Source organism: Balaenoptera physalus, assembly GCF_965194825.1.
Source record: "Balaenoptera physalus genome assembly, chromosome: 1".
Taxonomy (NCBI): domain Eukaryota; kingdom Metazoa; phylum Chordata; class Mammalia; order Artiodactyla; family Balaenopteridae; genus Balaenoptera; species Balaenoptera physalus.
In genome coordinates, this window is record NC_138882.1 from 79,619,007 (window position 1) to 79,637,216 (window position 18,210).

General features: G+C 57.7%; 1 protein-coding gene across 3 annotated transcripts; it reads left to right on the forward strand.

The window, feature by feature from the left end:
- The first annotated feature begins 234 nt into the window (after positions 1–234).
- On the forward strand, positions 235–16,346 carry IGSF9 (immunoglobulin superfamily member 9). Of its 3 annotated transcripts, XM_082465124.1 has the most exons (20): positions 235–366; positions 605–787; positions 5,646–5,798; positions 6,905–7,059; positions 7,294–7,411; positions 9,046–9,187; positions 9,290–9,435; positions 9,528–9,670; positions 10,898–11,038; positions 11,556–11,672; positions 11,885–12,035; positions 12,232–12,355; positions 12,566–12,741; positions 12,978–13,228; positions 13,438–13,522; positions 13,619–13,795; positions 14,041–14,083; positions 14,415–15,266; positions 15,507–15,634; positions 15,865–16,346. In XM_082465124.1, the coding sequence occupies exons 1-20, from the start codon at positions 309–311 to the stop codon at positions 16,044–16,046; spliced, it is 3,525 nt and encodes a 1,174-aa protein (XP_082321250.1). In that variant the 5' UTR covers positions 235–308; the 3' UTR covers positions 16,047–16,346. The 3 variants fall into 3 exon arrangements, with proteins under 3 accessions (XP_082321250.1, XP_082321252.1, XP_082321251.1); XM_082465126.1 differs by lacking the exon at positions 15,507–15,634; XM_082465125.1 differs by lacking the exon at positions 13,619–13,795.
- Positions 16,347–18,210: the final 1,864 nt, after the last annotated feature.

The window sequence follows — 18,210 nt, forward strand, 5'->3', positions numbered from 1 at the left end:
GCTCTCCTCTCTCCTTTTTCTGCCTTTGCTCACCTCCAGCTTTTCTCTAACTCGGGGTTTCTTCTGGTTTCCAACATTGGCCCACTCTGCATGTTGCCTTGCATTTTGCATCTAGATCTGGTGGTGCTCCAGAGGACGGCTTCATCAGGTGTTACATGAGCCAAGCCCTAACTGTCCAGAAGAGTGAGAGCTCAACCCCGTTACCCAATCAGAAGGATTGACAGGGCTTGCTGGGCTGTGCAGGTCCCTGGGCCCCTCCGTCTGGGCCCCTGTGGATAGGAGGGGCCGGGCGAGCAGGCAGCTGGGCTATGGTTTGGTGCCTCAGCCTGGCCATCCTCAGCCTGATCATCAGCCAGGGGGCTGACGGTGAGCTGGACTTCCTGGGCTCCGGAACTCCCTGTTGGCCTTGGGGTGGGTGGTGGTCCCCTGGGGTTCTCTGTGAGCCGGTCAGTGGAGGGGAGGAACAGCACTGGTTCTGCAGAAGTCGAGGATTCCCTCGACCACTTCCCAAAGGCCTGGGGAGCCCACAAAGATCGAGAGGGTATCTCCCCTCCCAGCCCTGGTTCTGGTCCTCTGCTGTGTCCTCATGCCACCTGCCCTGCAGGTCGAGGGAAGCCTGAGGCGGTGTCGGGCCGGGCAGGGGAGAGTGCGGTGCTGGGCTGTGACCTGCTGCCCCCGGCTGGCCGGCCCCCTCTGCACGTCATCGAGTGGCTGCGCTTTGGATTCCTGCTTCCCATCTTCATTCAGTTCGGCCTCTACTCTCCCCGCATCGACCCTGCTTACGTGGGTAAGGCTTATCCTCCGGTGGGAGGTCGGGAGGTGTCCCCGACAAAGGTGGACTGGGTAGAGTGGGAACAAGACCTCTTCTTAACAGCTCTGTCCCTGCCCCAACCTCATCTCCAGCTCCACTGCCTGAACTCTGTTTAACAAGCGTGGCTCTGCTCCCAAGCAGTGTCCATTCATTGAAGGATTCAGTCATTTACACACACACACACACAGACACACATGTGGTCTCTTTAAAACTCCACATGGTCTGTTCCAAAGGAGATCCTGCAGCCCTATTCCAAGTGTCCGTCCTAATTCTCTAATCGCTCTTTCTGGAGCTCATCATGAAACCTCCCAGACTGTCCTGATCCTTCTCCCTACGTGGCCCTCTCCTGGTCCCTGGCTCCGCTATCTTCTCACTGCCCTGCCCTCCTCCTCCCCTACTTTCTTAAATGCTAGTTTGGGTGTTCTAGGCTTCTAGGGAGTGGGCTGATGGGGCAGCAGGGTGGGTGGGTCTACGACCTATCTGCTTCTCCACTGCTTCTCATTCTGGGTACTGCAGAGTTCGTGCATGGGCAGGGTGGGCTGGGGATGGACCAGGCTCCCCTAAAGATCAGCAAGTGGATGGAGCTGGGCTGGGTTCCTGCTTCAGCTGGCTTCTGTATAGACTTAAAATAGCGTATAGGCCTCCTTAGGGGCCTTCTCCTGTGCCCCAGCTGGCTCCCTCGAAAGGCTCAGCTTCCTCCTAATCCCCGATGGAGCCTTAATCTGAGCGGTTTAGTGCAGGTCTCGGAGGGCAGTGTGTGGGAGAGCCTAGGGCTGGGGCTGGGGCTGCTGGGGAGAGAGTCTGGCTGCCTCCTCTTCAGAGGGGAAGCCCAGGAAAAGCCACCTGGGAGGACGTCGATGGGGGCAGGGGGACCCCCTCCCTTTTCCCTCTTTAGTTTGAATCCTGGGAGAAGCCACAGGATTGGCTGAGCTGTCGCCGCGGGGCAGGCTGAACAGAGAGGGGAGGAGGCTCAGGCAGGTGCTGCAGAAGGGAAGAGTTTATTTTCAAACTGGGGGCAGTTGTTGGCAAACAGCCTGGTGGGAGCGTATGTGTCTGCACAAGCCCCCGGAGAACTGATGAAAGCGGGGCCCCAATTAGGACAAGTGGAGAGACAACGGCCGTGCCCACCAGCCCTCCCTGCCTCTGCCCGCCGGGCTGGGAGGGGCTGAGCTGCCAGGCTGAGGCTCCCGCAGATGCAGAGCGCTGCCCGACTGACGGCAGGGCAGGGGGAGGTGGAGGACAGGGGAGAGAAGGGCTTTTCCTGGGCTTCCCCCAGGGAGATGTGCAACTCTCCTCCCCGCACCCCCACCCGCTGCCCTCTGTCCTGTCTTGAGGTCCCTCAGGCAGACAAACCACTGGACGGTAGCAACTTTGCTACCTGTGGGTTTTCTTTCTGTCTCTGTGGTGTTCCTCTGAGCTGCAAGTCTTTCTTCCTACCCCTGCCCTTCATGCCCACCCCTGCCCCAACTCTGGAGCTCCTGGTTGGGCAGGGCTAGTCTGGGGAGTCAGGGCCCTGGGGAGAGGCCCCTGCACCCATTAACCCTTTTACTGCCTCCCAGTGTGGAAGGGGCCTCTCAGCCTTTGTGTAGGGAACTCTGAACTGCAGTTGCTAGGCAACGGGAGGTGGAGGTTGCTAAGGACAATGCTGTCCTGTCATAAACCCTCTGGGCAAGCGAAGGGGAGATGGCCTGGGACTGTGTGTGTGTGAGGCCTAGAATGTGGGAGGGACCATGAGAGAGACTGTTTGGAGCTTCAGGGATTACACTGAAGAGAAGGCTTCCAATCTTTGAGGACCCTAGAATCCATCTAGCAGAGGAGACTGGATTTATAGACTAGTACAAAAGTAGTAAAAAGCAGTATAAAACAAGCCAGGACTAAATCCTAGGATGAAGTTAGCTGCTGTACGTAAAGAACCCAGCACAGAGGCTGTACAGAGTGCCTGCATGGTGTGAAACCGTGACTAGGCATGCAGAGGAAAGAGGGTCCACTTCCTCTACACCAGCTTTCCTGGGGTGGATCTTAGATCAGCTCTTCTAATTCATGGGACCAGCTTTTGGTCTTTGACTTTTGTGCTGTATTTCTTGGGAGTTTCAAGATACCCCATGTGGCAGAAGGGACATGAATTTTCCCTCTGTCCTGAGTCATTTGATAAAAATCAGTTATCTTATCCTCCATTTAGAGCAACCTGGCTCCCTCTAATCATCTCCCCTCACTACCTTTTAGCCTTGCATACCCTCTGCAGAGTCACCTCTTCCTGGAAGCCTTCCATACTCCTCTTGCTTCTTAGCGTCTTGGAATATTTTTTAAGCTTCTGTGTGTATGTGAACTTGCACATGTCCATGAGTGTGGATTCCCTGCCTTCCTAGAACCTGCAAGAATGGGGACTGTGTCTCCTTCCTCTATACTCCCCTGCACGTGGGGAGGTCCAAAGACACTCAGGCTCTAGCCCTGCGGGTGGAGGGGGGCCCAGGACTCAGGAGGATACAGGACTGCCTGCCCCTGGCCAGCTTCCTGTTCTTCTGTGACACTACAGGTCTAGCCATTCATACCTCACAGAAAAGTTAGGACATACTCTATGCTTTATTGGATGTTCTGATCAACAGACATTTGGAGCTGTTACCCATTGGCTACCAACATCCCCCGAGTGAGAATACACTGACTATGCTCAGTGATAAGCGCCCTGAGTGTCACTTGATCCTCTCACCAGTGTGCAATGGAGAGTACGCTGCATCATGAGAAAGAAGGCCTGGCTGTATCCCTGAGTAGCTTATTGGAAAGAAGCTTAACATCAGTTCCTTCCTCTATAATGGAATTCTTGGAAGGATTAAGTATGGTGACAATGCCTAATATTACATGGCCCATATCCCAAACTCTATTTCCCTTCCCTCTTCTTCCCTCTTTGTAGCGACTGAAGATGACCATAATGAAAAGTTACCATCACACGGGACGTAGTAGAGGTCGCAGGGAGTTCCCCGGTGGCCTAGTGGTTAGGATTCCGGGCTTTCACTGCCATGGCCGGGGTTCAATCCCTGGTTGGGGAGCAAGCCGCATGGCGCAGACAAAAAAAAGAAAAGAGAAAAAAGAAGAGGTCGCAGTGGGGTCTGCGGGGGTCCCGTGGCCAGGCAGTTTAGGGTTACTGAGGAATCCCACAGGTGGGAGGAAGGGTGTGATCATATTAAATATTTACCTGCATGACCCAGGCTTATCTTCTAGGTGGGGATTTAAACACCTAGCCCTTTAAGCAGCTCCACCCTTTCTAGAGAATCTGCACCCTTGGACCTCATTCTTGGAAGAAAAAAGTCACTTGCCTATGAGCACAGCACCGGCCTCAGCCTGATCTTCTCCTCTTTTTTCCTGATGGCTTCAGGGCCCCCACAGGTTTTGATTCTATTTCAGAAAGATGGCCCTAGAGGTAGAATGCAAGCAGATCGGAGGGGGCGAGTGCGTGAGCAGCTTCAGATTGCCCAGTCTTAGAAAGGGCTAAGTAGGGGCATAGTCTGGTTGCCTTTGTTTGGCATAACCCACAAGAATTAGAAAATGTCAGTTGTCCCTATCAAAGATCAAGGCGGGGTGGGTAGCTGATGAATGTGGAGGGCGGGAGGCTGGAGGCAGCGGGACCTCTTCGTGGACTGTTGGCGTAACCCAGGTGAGAGATGCTATGGGACTAAACTAAAGAGAAGGTGGTAGAGAGGGAAACAGCATCTAGGAGGTAGAATTGAAAGGCTTACTGAACAAGCAGATGTGGGGGTAATGGAGAGAACAGTCTAGGTGACACCAGGTTTCTGGTAGGGTGACGTGTGTTGGCACTGTTCACTGATACAGGGGAGAAGAGGGAGAAGGTGTGTTGTCAGGTGAGGGATGGAGCCAAGGTTGAATGCAGGCTGCTGATTTCAAATCATGAGCTCATTCATTTGTTCAACCATTTTTATTTAAGCACCCGCTGATGCCAGGCACCATGCTGCCTGCCTTCCATCCACCCTAGCTGGATTTTTTTCTCTCTCATTTTATAGATGAAGAAGTTGATGTTGAGAGAGAAGTTAAGGGATTTGGCCAGAGAAGTAAATGGCAGAGCTGGAGGCTAGGTCTCTGTGGCTCCCAAGTGTGTGCCTTGCTGGCTAGGCTGCACTGCCAGGGACCCACGAAGCTGTCTGGGGTGCAGGGCTCCGTCAGGGTGGGAGGGCGCCGTCTGCTTGCGCTGGGGCTGGGTGCTTTGTGGAGCTCTATGTAGTCTGTCAGCCGGGGCTTGGATGCCCTGGAGCGTGAGGGGATGGGGTGAGGAGGCTGCTGACCTCGCTGCCTGGCTGGTTTGGACTCTGGCCACCCTAAGGCGCTTAGGCCGCTGATAATAGCCCTGGCGGATTAGGGGCTTTGGTAGGCGAGGTATGGATCCCTGCTCAGGCCCCAGACACAGCTGTGGTTTCTGGGGACAGAGTCCTCTGGCAGGAGTACTCCCGGGACTCTCCTTACAAAAAGAGCTCAGGGATGGGCAGATTCTCTACGAATCCAGAGGAGACTAAGTGTCGGCTCTTGGAGCCCCTTCCCCCTACAGTCCTGGAAGCTGGGCGGAGTTCAGTGTCCACCTGCTGCTGCTCTGGTTTCTCTTTGTCTAAGCTGGGTCCCAGCTGCTGAAAGGCAGGAGCCATCAGAGGGGCTGAAGGGAGAGACCTGCCCTCAGTGACCCCAACCCCATCTGCGCCTCTCTGGACCTCACTCTATCAGGGTAACTGGGAGACACTGAGCCTGTTCTTGACGTCTGAGAATGACCAGTGTGACCAGGGGCCTGGGGCTCCCAGGGGGTCCCTTCAGCACCCTTGATCCAGGGCTCCTCCCCCAGGGCGTGTCCGGCTTCAGAAGGGGGCATCTCTCCAGATCGAGGGGCTCCGGGCTGAGGACCAGGGCTGGTACGAGTGCCGCGTGCTCTTCCTGGACCAGCACAGACCCGAGGACGACTCTGCTAACGGCTCCTGGGTGCACCTCACTGTCAATTGTATGAAGCTGGGAGCAGGGGAGGGGAAGGAGGAGGGCGGGGAGGGGAAGGAGGAGGGAGGGGAGGGGAAGGAGGAGGGCGGGGAGGGGAAGGAGGAGGGAGGGGAGGGGAAGGAGGAGGGAGGGGAGGGGAAGGAGGAGGGCGGGGAGGGGAAGGAGGAGGGAGGGGAGGGGAAGGAGGAGGGCGGGGAGGGGAAGGAGGAGGGAGGGGAGGGGAAGGAGGAGGGCGGGGAGGGGAAGGAGGAGGGAGGGGAGGGGAAGGAGGGGGGAGGGGAGGAGGGCAGTTCCGATGCCCCACCCTTGCTGACACCCCTTGTTTTCTGGCTCTCTGTTTGCATCTTACCCCTTCCACCCCCACTCCTGCCCTTTCAGTTCCTCAAACCTAAATCCAATCAGCCTTCTCGGCTCTTTGTCAGGAACTTCCTCTTCCTCTCTCTTCCCTGCTCCTGCCTCTCTGGCCAGGAGAGGGTAATGGGTAGGAGGGGATAAGGGGTTTTTGAGCCCTGCGTGAAACATCACTCACACATATACAACATTTTGTTTTTTCAAAACACCTTTTAACCCAGTACCTCATGAATTCTGTCTCAACCCTAAGAAGCAAGGAGGTCATAATTAGTCCCATTTCATAGATGGGGCATGGGGAGACTGGGTCATGCCACTGATTAGTGGCAGAGCAGTGTAGAACTCAGGTCTCCTGACTCCCAGGACAATGCTTTTCTAGAGGGCACCTAGCTCTCTCCCAGCTCTGAACACCCAGCCTGGTGCTCAGCTCCCTCACCAACTCTGCAGGCCAGTGGGGGGACGGGCTGGTGTGTCCTCACTGGGTCCTGGGTGCAGCAGACAGGGTGGCCCTGCGTGCAGCAGACAGGGTGGCCCTGTGTGCAGCAGACAGGTGGGCCCTGGGTGCAGCAGACAGGGGGGCCCTGGGTGCAGCAGACAGGGGGGCCCTGGGTGCAGCAGACAGGGGGGCCCTGGGTTGGGGATTCCTATGAAGCTGGTGGGCTGATGGGCTGAAGGCTGAGGCCCTGATCTGCCTCTCTGGTTCTCGGACGCTGCTCTTTGGGCTGATGGCCCCTCTGGCAATCCCTGATGCCTCTCTCCTTGCAGCGCCCCCCCAATTCCTGGAGACACCTCCCCAGGTGCTGGAAGTGCGGGAACTGGAGCCTGTGACCCTGCATTGCGCGGCCCGCGGCAGCCCCCAACCTCGTGTGACTTGGAAGCTCCGAGGACAGGACCTCGGCCAGGGCCAGAGTCAGGTGCAAGTGAGTCCCAGGGCTGGACAGGGTGGGCCAGATAGAGTGTGAGGCAGGCAGTGGCCTGGGAGCGGGGCTGGAGGCCAGGAGGCTGGGAGACGGGCCGGAGGAGGGGCTTGGCATTGGCTTCCCTGAGCCCAGCACACTGCCTCCCTCTGCTGGCCAGCCTCGGAAGTGCGGGGTCTGAGGCCCGCCGTGGGCAGGGGAGACACAAGGGTCCGTTCTCACCCACTCTGACTCTAGGTGCAGAACGGGACGCTGCGGATCCGGAGGGTGGAGCGAGGCAGCTCCGGGGTCTACACCTGCCAAGCCTCCAGCACTGAGGGCAGCGCCACCCACGCCACCCAGCTGCTGGTGCTAGGTGCTGTCTCGGGGGAGGGCAGGGAAACAGGACACACACGTGAGAGGACTGACCTGTGGCTGGAGGTGCACACAGCCCGCAGCCGGGGTGGGGTGGGGTGGGGGGAGGCTTGTGCCTGAGGGCAGGGGCCCTTGGAGAGGGAGGGAGCTCCCAATGCAGGCTCTTTCTCTAAAACCAGCATCTTGCCTGTAAAAGGATCAGTGAACGGAGATAGATATTTAGTGCCAGCAATGTGGTATAGTGAGAAGGGCATGGGTGCTGGTGTTAGACCATGAGCCATGGAACCCCCTTGACCTCCAGTTTCCTCATCTATACAAAGAGGTTCCTATGTTCCTCGCAGGATTGTTACAAGAATTAGGTTCAGACGAGCACAATGATCATAGTAATTCCTGGCCAAGCCCTTCCCCTTAGAAAGAAAGCTGAGAAGTAGACCCTGCCTTCATGGAGCCTCTTATCCACAAGGGGAGATAAGACGCAGTGGCGAAGTGCTGCTTTCCTGGGTACTGTGGGAGAGGCAGTGCTGGGCAGTGGTGCAGGGTGAAGTCTGGTGTTGAGAAGGCCTGAGTATGAATTTGCCTTCCCCGCTGATCTCGGGCAAGTCACCTCACAGTCTCTCTGCCTCTGAGCCTTCATGTCTTCACCTATGAAGTGGAGACAATAATTTCTACCACAAAAGGCTCTTGGGAGGATTAAATGAGGATAGTGCAGGTAAGGTGCTCAGCCATGCCCGGCATGCCTGTAAGTGCTCTATACACCAACTCGTATCATTACCACTTATTACTGACCACTCACACAGTAGGAGCCCAGAGAAGGGAAACAGCAGTGCAGCTGCAGACGCTAGAGACGGTTTGGCAGGGGCTCTGTGGCCTGGCCAGGCTCTCAGGGAAGAGCATTCTAGACTGCGGGTTCAGAGAGCAAAGGCATGGAGATGGGAGTGAGTCTGGCATAGGCACAGTGAGCTGCCCATACGGACCTGAAAGAGTTCACAAAGACTTGACATATGAAAAGATAGTTGGCCAGGCAGGGGTTACAAGGGCCCACAGGGCTGGGTCAAGAAGTTTGAGCTTAATGTGCTAGGAGCCAGGAGCTGTTGTGGGTTCTTGACTAGAAGTGTTCTACGGCCAAAGGTGGGGGGGGACATTTCTGCATGAATGGCCATCAGAGTGGCAGTGATGGCGGAGCCTGGAGTCAGGGATTGCTGCAGCATCCTGGGGTAAGGTACTGGGTACCCGGATTAGGGTAGGAGACAGAGGTGATTTCAGATGTGACAGATGAGGGATGGAAAGGGTAGTGGGTGTAAAGGTGTAAAGGGTGATCAGAGGGGTAAAACTGATTCCCCCTCCTCCACACACACACACACACACACACACACACACACACACACACACACACACACACACACACACACACACACGAAACTGGATGAATGGAGGTGATGGGAAGGGGAGCTGGCCGGGGCAGAGGAAGAACCTGTGTTAAATAAAAGGGTTAGGACCTGTTTCCATTCCCAAGGCTTTGTAGCAACCAGCCCTGTATTCCAGAGAGCGGAGCTGGGAAGAACTGTAGAAGTGACCCTCAGGGTTCCTGGAAGACTGGGCTGAGGCCTCCCCTTCCCCGTGTGCTCCCCCCGACAGGACCCCCAGTCATCGTGGTGCCCCCCAAGAACAGCACGGTCAATGCCTCCCAGGATGTTTCCCTGGCCTGCCAGGCTGAGGCGTACCCCGCTAACCTCACCTACAGCTGGTTCCAGGAAAGCACCAATGTCTTCCACATTAGGTGGGGCATGGGGTGGGGTGGGCGTGGGGTGGGTGTGGGGAACTGATGGGCAGTCTGAGTCCAGCAAGGCCTGGACCCCCCTGCCCACGTGCCACACTGCAGCCGCCTGCAGCCCCGAGTGCGGATCCTGGTGGATGGCAGCTTGAGGCTGCAGGCCGCCCAGCCTGATGATGCGGGCCGCTACACCTGTGTACCCAGCAACGGCCTTCCGCGCCCACCCTCGGCCTCTGCCTACCTCACTGTTCTCTGTAAGCCTGACCCCAGCTCCCTCCCCAGACTGCTCTCCTCCCCTGGGCCAGGCCAAGCTCCTCCCCGACAACTTGCCACTGCTTCCCCCCAGACCCCGCCCAGGTGACTGCCATGCCTCCTGAGACACCCCTGCCCGTGGGCATGCAGGGGGTGATCCGGTGCCCGGTTCGTGCCAACCCCCCACTGCTCTTTGTCAGCTGGACCAAGGATGGGCAGGCCCTGCAGCTGGACAAGGTACAGGCTTGGGGCAGGGGAGAGAGGGCTTAGCTTGGTGGTATTCTAGTCAGGACAGCTGGGGTGGCATTAGATCAGTTCAGTGACTGGGGAACATACACTTCGTATCAGGTGCTATGTAGGTTGTCGCATGGGGAACAGGAGCAGAGACACCCTGCCTAGAGGGGGCAGCACAGCCGCGCAGACACTCTGCTAGAAGGCCAGGAGGCAGCGGGCACCTTCCTCTTAGGGCTGGTTGAGGATAGATCAGCAACAGCTTCTGGGACTCTGGTGATGGGCCTTGAAGGGTGGAGAGACATTCCGTGCAGAAACCAGGGCCCAGAGGCAGGAAACAGTGTAGTGCATTTACGGCATAATGAGTCTACCAGCTGGGGGCGAGCTACAGTGCCTGTGGGGATGTGACTGGTGCAGAGAAATCTGGAAAGACTGGTTGGGACCAAAAGGAATAACTATGGACGCCAAGTTAATATTACCTCATTCCAAGGTGACTGAGATCTTTTGTTTGTCGGCAAAGACCACAAATTCCTTGTGGGCTAGTATTTCATCTTTTAATCCTAGTCTCCCCAGGGCTACTGCAACTGTAGTGGTGCTCAATAAATTTTTGTCTAAGGTTTAAAAAAAAAGTCCAAAGGCATTCGGAGGCAGTGAAGTTGCTTGGGCAACCGTGTGATAGGAATGGAGAGGAAGAGACTGGACAGACAGAGGGGGTGCAGAGGCTATTGAAATGAGAGTGTGGGTGAGAGGTTACGAGGCCTGAGTTAGAAAGGAGGACATGAAGATAGATGGGACAAAAGGCCTTCCCAGGAGGACAGACGTGGAGTGTGAGACAGAGTGAGGAGTCAGATGTTAGCCTTTAACACAGAACTAGGGAAGCCAGGAAGAAGAACCGATTTGGGGTGGAAGATGCAGAACGTAATCCCGGAGTGCTGGGAAGACAGCAGGCCGGGAGCCCCACACCGCTCAAGCTCAACCCCAGGGTGTGCCATGCACACTGGATTCCCTGTGAGTGGCTCTCCTGGAGTCTGCAGTCCCAGTCTTCACCCCCATTGGTAGTGGCCCCTCTGTAGGAAAGAGGAAGGATGGAATTCACAGAGAGGTCTGGCCTAGGGGTAGGGCTGTGGCATCCTCTGCATAGATGTGGGTCCCTCCCGCGCATTGCCTCTCTCCATCTCTGGTCCGGCGTCCGCTGAGTTTCTCTCTCTGGTTGTCATCTCCTCATGCCTCCAGTTCCCTGGCTGGTCCCAGGGCCCAGAAGGCTCCCTGATCATTGCCCTGGGGAATGAGGATGTGCTGGGAGAATACTCCTGCACCCCCTACAACCGTCTTGGCACTGCAGGGCCCTCCCCGGTGACCCGCGTGCTGCTCAAGGTGAGGCTCGGGGGGGCCAGCGGCAGCGGGTCAGGTGACCGAAGATGCGAGCCTAGTGCTGACACCGGGCTGACAGAGGCGGGTGGGACAGACACATGTGGGGAGGGGGTGGGGCTTCCCAGTCTGTGGCCACGGCAGTAGCTATCAGACGCCATCACAGAGGTTTTTGCAGAGATGGTGCTGGGGATTGGGGCGTCGGTCACCTCCACACAGTAAGATAGCCTGCCTGCCCCGACCCTTTAACTTGGACCAGGCTGCCTTCCGCTCTAGAGAGAAGAGAGTGGGAAGCAGAGGGCAGGGTGAAGGGTGTTCTGCAGAGGTTTGTACATCTCCAGAGAGGCCCTGTCTCTCCAGCAATGTCCCTCCAGCCCCCCTGCTGGGGAACAGAGAGAAAGCTAGAGAGACACTGAGAGATGGAGACAGACGCAGCGTGACGGGGGCCCCCGCAGAGGGGAAGTAACGATTCTCAGGCAGCAGTGTGAGCGAGCCCCCTCCCAATGCCAGATCTGGCTTACAGGCTCCCCCAGCTTTTCTAGAACGGCCCAAGGAAGAATATTTCCAAGAAGTAGGGCGGGAGCTACTCATCCCCTGCTCTGCCCGAGGAGACCCTTTGCCTACTATCTCTTGGGCTAAGGTAAGGCTCCTGACCCCCACTCCTCCCGTATTCACGCCTGCTATGCCCCTGCCTCTCCGTGCCCCTGGCTATTCTGTGGGAGGGAGGAGGTGGGGAGGAGATGGCTGTCAGAGGCAGGGCGGGGAGGAAGCTGGAGCTGCCCAGAGAGATGAGCGGCGCCCTTGGTGAGGGGCGGCTGCGTGTGGCCTCAGGGCTGACCAGTGGCTCTGTAGGTGGGCCGGGGGCTGCAGGGCCAGGCCCAGGTGGAGAGCAACAGTAGCCTTATCCTGCGACCACTGACCAAGGAGGCCCACGGGCGCTGGGAGTGCACGGCCAGCAATGCTGTGGCCCGAGTGGCCACCTCCACCAACATCTACGTGCTGGGTTAGTGGGGGCAGAACCAGCTGGAGGCAGCCATGTGGGAAGGAGACGGGAATAAATCATTTTGGGGGGCCCAGATGGGGGATGTTGGGTGGGGAGCCCCTGGGATGATGGGTGGAGGGCCGAATCCCTGGTCTCCCCCTGGCTCTTTGCTGTCCCTCAGGACCCTGACCATCATCCCTCTGTTCCCCCCACCCAGGCACCAGCCCCCACGTTGTCACCAATGTGTCCGTCGTGCCTTTGCCCAAGGGTGCCAATGTCTCCTGGGAGCCTGGCTTTGATGGTGGCTATCTGCAGAGATTCAGCGTCTGGTACACCCCATTGTGAGTGACCTGCCCCTGCCATCCCTCTCCCTCAACACCCTGATTCTCTCTGGCCCTCTGCCCTTTCTCCCACCCCTCTATCCCAGCCCTGCCCTAACTCTGCTGCCCGAGTTCCAGAGAATCTCAGGGATTCATGGCCCAGGTCCTGAGACCCTGGATGGCGGAAGGGAGGGGAGAGGTCAGCTCTCCCCATTTCCTCCTGTCCTCCAGGGCGAAGCGTCCTGACCGAGCCCACTACGACTGGGTGTCCTTGGCGGTGCCCGTGGGGGCTGCTCACCTCCTAGTGCCAGGCCTGCAGCCCCACACCCAGTACCAGTTCAGCGTCCTCGCTCAGAACAAGCTGGGGAGCGGGCCCTTCAGCGAGATCGTCTTGTCTGCCCCTGAAGGTGAGAGGCCTCTTACCCAGAGCAGCAGGCAAGGACAGGCAAGGGCTGTAGGGACCTGGGTGGGAGGGGGCAGAGGTGCTGCGCAGCTTGGGGGCCAGAGGGCTTTTTGGAAGATGACCCAGGCTTGTCTTTCGGGGCTCTGGGAGAGCAGCTGGGCACCCGGGGATGTCGAAGGCCAGAGGAGCAGGGGACGAGCCCTGGAAATCGATCTTTACAAGTCTCTCTGTCCCATTCAGGGCTTCCTACCACACCAGCTGCCCCCAGTCCTCCCCCAACAGAGATGCTGCCTCCCCTGCCCCCTCCGAGAGGTCTGGTGGCAGTGAGGACACCCCGGGGGGTACTCCTGCATTGGGATCCCCCGGAACTGGTCCCTAAGAGACTGGATGGCTACGTCCTGGAGGCACGGCAAGGCTCCCAGGGGTGGGAGGTGCTGGATCGGGCCGTGGCAGGCAGTGAAATGCAGTTGTTGGTGCCAGGACTTATCAAGGTAGGTGTGGGAGGCGGGCCCAGGGAGGGTCCTCCCAGCAGCCCTCCAGCCCTCTGCTCCACTCCCCAAACCTGATCTCACCCTGATTTGACTATCCTCGCCTCCGGCTGTCCACTTCACCCATACCTTCCAATTGCAAAGTCTTTCCGAACGGGGTTGGGGGTGGGCAGTGCTGAGCCCTGACCCCCTTCCTGGACCCCAACCCCCAGGACGTTCTCTACGAGTTCCGCCTGGTGGCCTTCGCCGGTAGCTATGTCAGTGATCCCAGCAACACGGCCAACGTCTCCACTTCTGGTGAGAATCTGGCAGGAGGGCAGAGCCCTGGGGATGGGGGGGCTCGAAGCCCACTAAGTCGTGGACACCGACCCTCCCCCGTGGCCCTTTGCCCAGGCCTGGAGGTCTACCCCTCGCGCACACAGCTGCCGGGCCTCCTGCCCCAGCCAGTGCTGGCCGGCGTGGTGGGCGGGGTCTGCTTCCTGGGCGTGGCTGTCCTCGTGAGTATCCTGGCCGCTTGCCTAATGAACCGGCGCAGAGCCGCGCGTCGCCACCGCAAACGCCTCCGCCAAGGTAGGCCACCTGGGGCCCGGCCAAAGAAGGGCCCCGCCCCTCCATAAGCACCTCCTACCTGGAGGAGAAATCCCTCCCTCCTGCGTGGGCCAGGTGTGTTCTCACAACCCGTGGTCCTGCTTCCCCACTGGCCTCCACTTTTCCCAGGCAGATGGGATTGGGCGCCTGGTGTTGGGTGAGAGGGTCTTGGGCCCTGGTGGGGCTTGGTTTTGCCTGTGTCACCTTTGGTTCTCCTGTCCTTACAGATCCACCTCTTATCTTCTCTCCGGCCGGGAAGTCAGCTCCCCAGTAAGTCCCTCCACTTCCTTGGCTTTCTTCTGCCTTCTGTGAGCACCAGGGTTTTCTGCTTCCTTTTCTGCACCTTGGGGAGGGGTAGGAGAGGTGGAACAGAAGTGAGAGGGAGGTAAGGATGGAAGTGCAGAGGCCCCAGCCTGGGGGCTGGTCCAGTGTTGCCTGTGCCTTCCCTCCACCGCTCCACCCTTCCACCATGTGGGTCCTTTTCTCCCTTGCTCTCCCTAGCTCTGCTCTGTTCTGCATCAAACCTCTCAAGGCCTGACGCTGGTTCCTGGGAGGGGGACTGGCCCCCTACCACAGACCCTGATCTCCTGTCCTTCCCCAGCTCTGCTTCGGGCTCGGGCAGTCCTGACAGCGTGGCGAAGCTGAAGCTCCAGGGCTCCCCAGTCCCCAGCCTGCGCCAGAGTCTGCTCTGGGGGGAACCCGCTGGACCCCCCAGCCCCCCTCCGGATCCTCCACCTAGCCGAGGGCCCTTACCCCTGGAGCCCATTTGTCGGGGACCAGATGGGCGATTTGTGATGGGACCCAAGGTGGGGCCCTCCCAAGAAAAGTCAGGCTCTGAGCAGGCTGAGCCTCGGACCCCAGCTCAGCGTCAGGCCAGGTCCTATGATGGCAGCAGCAGCCCCAGTGGGATGCCCCAGCCCCTCCGCATTGCAGACATCAGCCCTGTGAGGCCCCCTCCAGCAGCGCCTCCCAGTTCCCTGCCAGGTCCAGGACCCCTGCTCCAGTACCTGAGCCTGCCCTTCTTCAGGGAGATGAACGTAGATGGGGACTGGCCCCCCTTGGAGGAGCCTGCCCCTCCCCCAGATTACATGGATACCCGGCCCCGCCCCACCTCATCTCTCCTCCACCCCCTGGACTCCCGCTCTGAGTTCCCCAGGGCAGCGCTTCCTGGGGCCGTGCTTGGGGTTGGGGCCTCCCCAGAACCCCCGTACACAGCACTGACTGACTGGACGCTGAGGGAGCGGCTGCTGCCAAGCCTTCTGCCTGCCGCGCCTCGGGGCAGCCTCACGAGCCAGAGCAGCGGGCGGGGCAGCGCCTCCTTCCTTCGGCCCCCCTCCACGGCCCCCTCTGCAGGAGGCAGCTACCTCAGCCCCGCTCCAGGAGACACCAGCAGCTGGGCCAGTGGCCCTGAGAGGTGGCCCCGAAGGGAGCATGTGGTGACAGTCAGCACGAGGTGAGGGCAGTCCCTGCCCAGCCCTGCCCTATCCAGATTCTCCCCACCCCTCTCCTATACCGTCTGCCTTCTCTGCTCCATTCCCACCCTGGGACCAGGAGAGCTGAGGTCCTTTTGCTGAGGTCCAAGGATCTTCAGAGGAAACCCATGGCCCACCCTCAGCTTGGGGTCCCCGGGTTCAGGCTTTTCTGGCTACCCTCCATTGCTCCACCCATACCAAACGTCTGTCGCTTTTAACAGGAGGAACACATCTGTGGATGAGAACTATGAATGGGACTCAGAATTCCCAGGGGACATGGAATTGCTGGAGACTCTGCACCTGGGCTTGACTGGCCCTCGATCCCGACTTGAAGCTGAGCCAGAGCTAGGTGTGGGAGCCCTCCAGAAAGGCAGGCACCCCTGGCCTTGCTGTCCTGCACCCACACCCTTAGGACCCAGTCAGTTCCCAGCTGGGCCCTGTGCCCCAGGCCCTCTCCTCTTGCTGTCTTGGCTTCTCTGCATTCGCAGGCCCTAGAGAGCTTCACGGTGCCGGTGAACCACAAGACTTCACCCAGGGAACCTTAAGACTTCTTCCTTCCGTTATTCTGCCCTCTTGCAGATGCGAAGACTCCAGAGGAGGGCTGCCTCCTGAGTACTGCCCACGCTCCTGGCCCTGAGGCCCGCTGTGCTGCCCTTCGGGAGGAATTCCTGGCCTTCCGCCGCCGTCGAGATGCTGCTAGGTTCCGGCTACCGGCCTATCGACAGCCAGTCTCCCACCCTGAACAGGCCACTCTGCTGTGAATGCCCTAATGTGAGGCAGGGTGAAGGCACACGGACCCTGCAAAGAAGGCCCCCAGCAAGACCTAGCTCCAGCCTGGGACACTGCCCCTCCTCCTTTGGTGCTCAGGCACAGACCCTGACAGCGGGCTAGGTGTGGGATGTATGTGCTGAGCCTCTAGAGTCTGGGGACTGGAACAGGGATCTTAGGTCTGCCCATGTGTGTGTGTGTGTGTGAGTGTGTGTGTGTGCACGTGCGTGTGTGTGGTGTTTGTGGTGTGGGTGAGGTTTTTTTACAGGTGAATAAAGAAAGTCTGAAAAATCTTTCTGTGTGTCATCTGCTTTGAATCTGAGAGGGAGGTTGGAAAATCCCTGAACCCTAAAAAAGGAGGGTACTCTTCCTGAATGAATGGACGTACGTTCAATATCCATTCAAAAAGCGTTTATTGAGTGCCTACTGAGGTCAGCTATTGAATGCCTACTGAGACCAGCCATTGAACTAGATGCAGAGGAAGTACAAAGTTCACAAGACATGTCTGCTCTTGGGGAGTTCTTTCTGGTCGGTGAAGCAGGCAAGTAAAGAAATAGTTACAGTATGATGTGATAAGTTCTGTGATAAACTATGTGTTGGTTATTAAGGTAGCACGAAGGAAGGACTCAGCAAACAGTGAATGCTTACAGCTTGAGCTGGGATAAATTGGGACGATTGCAGGCATCATCACAGGAAGTGAGAACAATGATAATAGCCAGCAGCTGAGCACTCACTATGTGCCAGGCACTGCTGTAAGCTCTTTACATGTATCATTTAATTCTCTACCACTCTGAGGTAGGTAGTACTATTACCTCTATTTTATAGACTAGGGAACTGAGGTGTACAGTGCTTTGGTAAGTTGCCCAAAAGTCACAAAGTCGGTGATGGATAGAGCAGGTGAGAAGTCAGTCAAGGGAGGAAACGCATCCCAGGCAGAGGAACAGCCGTGTAAAGGCATGGAGGATTCCTTGGCCTACCAGGGAATCACTGGAATATAGGGGTAGGGAAGATCGGGCAAGAGAGAATGGAAAAGTGGGAAGGCACTGGTTTTTTTTTTTTAAATTATTATTATTTTTTTAATTTATTTTTGGCTGCATTGGGTCTTCATTGCTGTGCGCGGGCTGTCTCTAGTTGCGTGGAGCCGGGGCTACTCTTTGTTGTGGTGCGCGGGCTTCTCATTGCGGTGGCTTCTCTTGTGGCGGAGCACGGGCTCTAGGCGCACGGGCTTCAGTAGTTGTGGCACGTGGGCTCAGTAGTTGTGGCACACGGGCTTAGTTGCTCTGTGGCATGTGGGATCTTCCCGGACCAGGGACCAAACCCGTGTCCCCTGCATTGGCAGGCGGATTCTTAACCACTGCACCACCAGGGAAGTCCGGCACTGGTTGGTGATGCACTTGAAAACCAGGCTCAACTGGGTCTTCCATCATCTATGAAGAACTCCACTGATGGATGTAAGCAGGGACTCCACCCCAGAGGGACTGCTCAACTGAAGCCTGAAAACAGGGAGGGGGGAGCCCTCCTTCAACCCCCAAACGAGGCTCTCCTCCACCCTCAGAGACAGAAGAACTGCCAGCCTCCTCCTCCACTGAGGGTTCTTTTGATCCCTCCAGGATTAAGAAGAGGTGCCAGGTCATAGAGGAGGAAATGAAGGGGAAAGAAGTCAAGTCTGGGGACTTCCTTGGTGGCGCAGTGGTTGAGAATCCACCTGCCAATGCAGGGGACACGGGTTTGAGCCCTGGTCCGGGAAGATCTCACATGCCGTGGAGCAACTAAGCCCGTGCACCACAACTACTGAGCCTGCGCTCTAGAGCCCGCGAATGACAACTACTGAGCTCATGTGCCACAACTACTGAAGCCCACACACCTAGAGCCTGTGCTCCACAACAAGAGAAGCCACCGCAGCGAGAAGCCTGCGCACCGCAACAAAGACCTAACACAGCCCCAAAATAAGTAAATAAATTATAAAATGAAAAAATAAAATTGTTTAAAAAAAAAAGGAAGTCAAGTCTGAACCCTGGGCCCCAACGCTGATCATGCCTCTTGGGCCCTGGGCACGGAATGACCTCACTGCTAGTCTGGGGCTTGAAGAAGGTGGGGAGCAAGACCACCAAGACCAGGAGTTGTCCTGGCCCGCTAGCCCCAGTCCTGCCACACCCT

What these genes read in the sequence shown, in the direction of transcription:
- IGSF9 (XM_082465124.1), top strand. Translation starts at nt 309, where the DNA reads ATGGTTTGGTGCCTCAGCCTGGCCATCCTCAGCCTGATCATCAGCCAG. An exon ending in AGGCCCTGCAGCTGGACAAG is followed by an intron (nt 9,671 to 10,897) that starts GTACAGGCTTGG and finishes TCATGCCTCCAG; the next exon opens with TTCCCTGGCTGGTCCCAGGG. An exon ending in CCGCAAACGCCTCCGCCAAG is followed by an intron (nt 13,796 to 14,040) that starts GTAGGCCACCTG and finishes CTGTCCTTACAG; the next exon opens with ATCCACCTCTTATCTTCTCT.